Source organism: Rutidosis leptorrhynchoides, chromosome 1, assembly GCF_046630445.1.
Source record: "Rutidosis leptorrhynchoides isolate AG116_Rl617_1_P2 chromosome 1, CSIRO_AGI_Rlap_v1, whole genome shotgun sequence".
In the NCBI taxonomy this organism is placed as follows: domain Eukaryota; kingdom Viridiplantae; phylum Streptophyta; class Magnoliopsida; order Asterales; family Asteraceae; genus Rutidosis; species Rutidosis leptorrhynchoides.
The window spans coordinates 440,849,618-440,852,256 of NC_092333.1; the positions used below are offsets into that span (position 1 = coordinate 440,849,618).

The 2,639-nt window shown below is 36.0% G+C and overlaps 1 protein-coding gene across 1 annotated transcript; it reads left to right on the forward strand.

The window, feature by feature from the left end:
• Positions 1-2,267: 2,267 nt before the first annotated feature.
• On the forward strand, positions 2,268-2,639 carry LOC139902726 (uncharacterized). Its single transcript, XM_071885332.1, has one exon. It carries the CDS (start codon positions 2,268-2,270, stop codon positions 2,637-2,639), a length of 372 nt encoding a protein of 123 aa, XP_071741433.1.

Here is a 2,639-nt window from a genome sequence, read left to right on the forward strand (position 1 = left end):
AGGATAGCGAGTCAAGTTTGCGAAAATACTCCTCCACAGTTTGATTACCGATATCTAATGCTTTGAGTTCGGCGGTGATTTCAACTGTTCGGGCACGTTTATTGTCTTGAAAAATCGTTGCTAGAAATTCCCATGCCTCGTGGGCAGTCTTAGGTTGTGAGTTGAGGACACGTTCCAAGAGGGGTTCGGAAATTGTGAGAAAAATCCACGAACGTACAACCGAATCTGCTTTAGACCATTCCTCGGTAGCTCGTTCTTCACTGGTTGATGTGCCTTTGATGAACCCAAGTACATCAAAACCGGCACAGTGAGTGGTGAAAAGAGTGCTCCAATGACTATAGTTGAGTTTGGCTAGGTCAAGTTTGATAGGAATGAGATGACCAACTGATGTAACTGTATAAATTTTATCATATTGGTTGGTGGGAGCCATGAAAGATGAAGGTTGATAAGAGTTGAGAAATAAAACTAGTAGAAGTGGGAAATAAGAGTAAATTTAGAGAGAGAAAAGGTGGTTTGATCGAATACTTTAAAAGAGGAAGGAGATTTGAAAATTATTTTAATTGGAAATTAATAATGAGAAAATAATAAAGGGTAAATAATCCAATATGGAGTTGGGATATGGAAATATCCGATGGAAATTGGAGAGGGTGAAAAGATGGAGTCTTGTATGGAGAGTAGGGGACAATGAAAGTGATGTTTGGAGAGTAAGGATAAGATTGGTGTGGTAGGTGGACTAAAGGATAAAGAGAGTAGATATAAAAAAAAAATGAGGTACAGAGTACTATTATTTTCTTTGTGAGATGGGTTTTTTTTTTTTTTTTTTTTTTTTTTTTTTGGTGATTGTTCAGTACAAAACAAGAAACCAAAAAACAAAGTTTTAATATTCTTGTATTGTCTTTGTGAGATGACTTTGTGGTGCTTGTGCCATAGAAAACAAGACACGGATGAAAAAATAAGTGAGATTAGGAAATCAATCTCCGTAGGAGACTTCAAGATCAACAGCAGAGGTACGTGTTTTTTTTTTTTTTTTTTTTTTTTTTTTTTTTAAAGAAAGTACCTACCGTGGTGATGCGACGGTGTATATTTCAACCGTGATGTTTGCGATTTAGGGGTGATGGTGAATGTGTTTTTGGCGATGGTTTTGGGTGAAGTAGAAGGAATGGGTTCCCGGAATATATCGGTTTTGATTAAATAAAGTAGAAGAAGATAAAGAGGAAAATAAAAAGGAAGATTTGATTTGTTTTTTTTTTTTTTTTTTTTTTTTTTTTATTGAGTTGTCTGGCCTGATACCATGTTAGAATGTTAATTCTCTGTGATTCTTATTGATCAAACAAGCCAAATATATAATACATGATCTGAGCTCATATCCCTTGATTTTAGGGATCATGTCTCTTGCTATCTATCTATCGTATCTCTACATTTAATACAAGATATGCCTACATTTAATATGAGATACGCTAAATATTAGTCTACGTCTAATATCCGTTAACATTCTCTTCTTCTGACGATGGATATACATTTCTTGTTGTTGGTAGTTTAAAGCAAGTTGACGGTGAGACGAAAAGTTAAAACATTCAATTTACTTGAAGTTACATTAACAGGGAGCACCATCTTGAACGTCAAAGGCTAATGGATGACTACTTTATCGAAGACACAAATTAGCAAGAAGTGGAGTTCAAATGAAAAATCGAAGGCGTGATGCTCATGGAAAGTTAAATATTTCGACTCGTTTGAAATTACAGCTGCACTACGTCAATTATACGGTAATTCATCGGAGCATTTGACGAGTATTTGCAAATGTCGGAACGTGTGTCATTTATAAGTCTACAAAATTTTTCAATGTGTATTACTGATTTGTATGCAAATGTTTATATGAGGAAATCTACTCATGATGAAATGATATGTTTGTACGGAGCTCATGAGGAACTTCATGATTTTATCGAAATGCTCGGTAGTATCTATTGTATGCATTGGACATGGGAAAAATGCCCAATTATAAGGAGAGGAAATTTTACTATAAGGGATTATGGTTATCCACTTATTATGCTTGAAGCCATTACGACAACTGGATTTTGCATGCATACCTAGGAATTGCGGGATCAAATAATGACTTAAACGTTTTACAAGATAGTCCATTTTTCATCTCGATGCTCAATGATGAAATGCCAGACATCCCTTTTACGTTAACAGGGTCGAGTACAAACGAGGTTATTACTTAGCTGACGGGATTTATCCAACATGGGCATCATTCGTTAAAGCATATTCCAATGCGGCTGATAAAAAAATGCTTTTACTTTTCAAATAAACAAGCTTCCGCACACAAAGATGTTGAGAGAACCTTTGGTATTTTACATGGACGTTGGTATATACTACAACAACCAGCACGAGCTTACAAGGTGAAAGCCATTCAAAGGATCATGTACACGTGTATCATACTGCACAACATGATTGTTGAAGATAACGGGTATCGCATTGCTGAGAATGTTGAGGTTTATGAACCGGTTGTGAACATGCAACTAGTTGGATCGATAGGTGCAACACGTATAAGAGAAGGACGTAGGAATTACACGATAGAGGTGCAAGAAGGTTTACGATTTAATTTGGTAGAACATCTTTGGGCTATACGCGAAAGTGAGTAG

Bases quoted from the DNA above. Each gene is read 5' to 3' on its own strand.
- LOC139902726 (XM_071885332.1), top strand. From the start codon at position 2,268: ATGCGGCTGATAAAAAAATGCTTTTACTTTTCAAATAAACAAGCTTCC.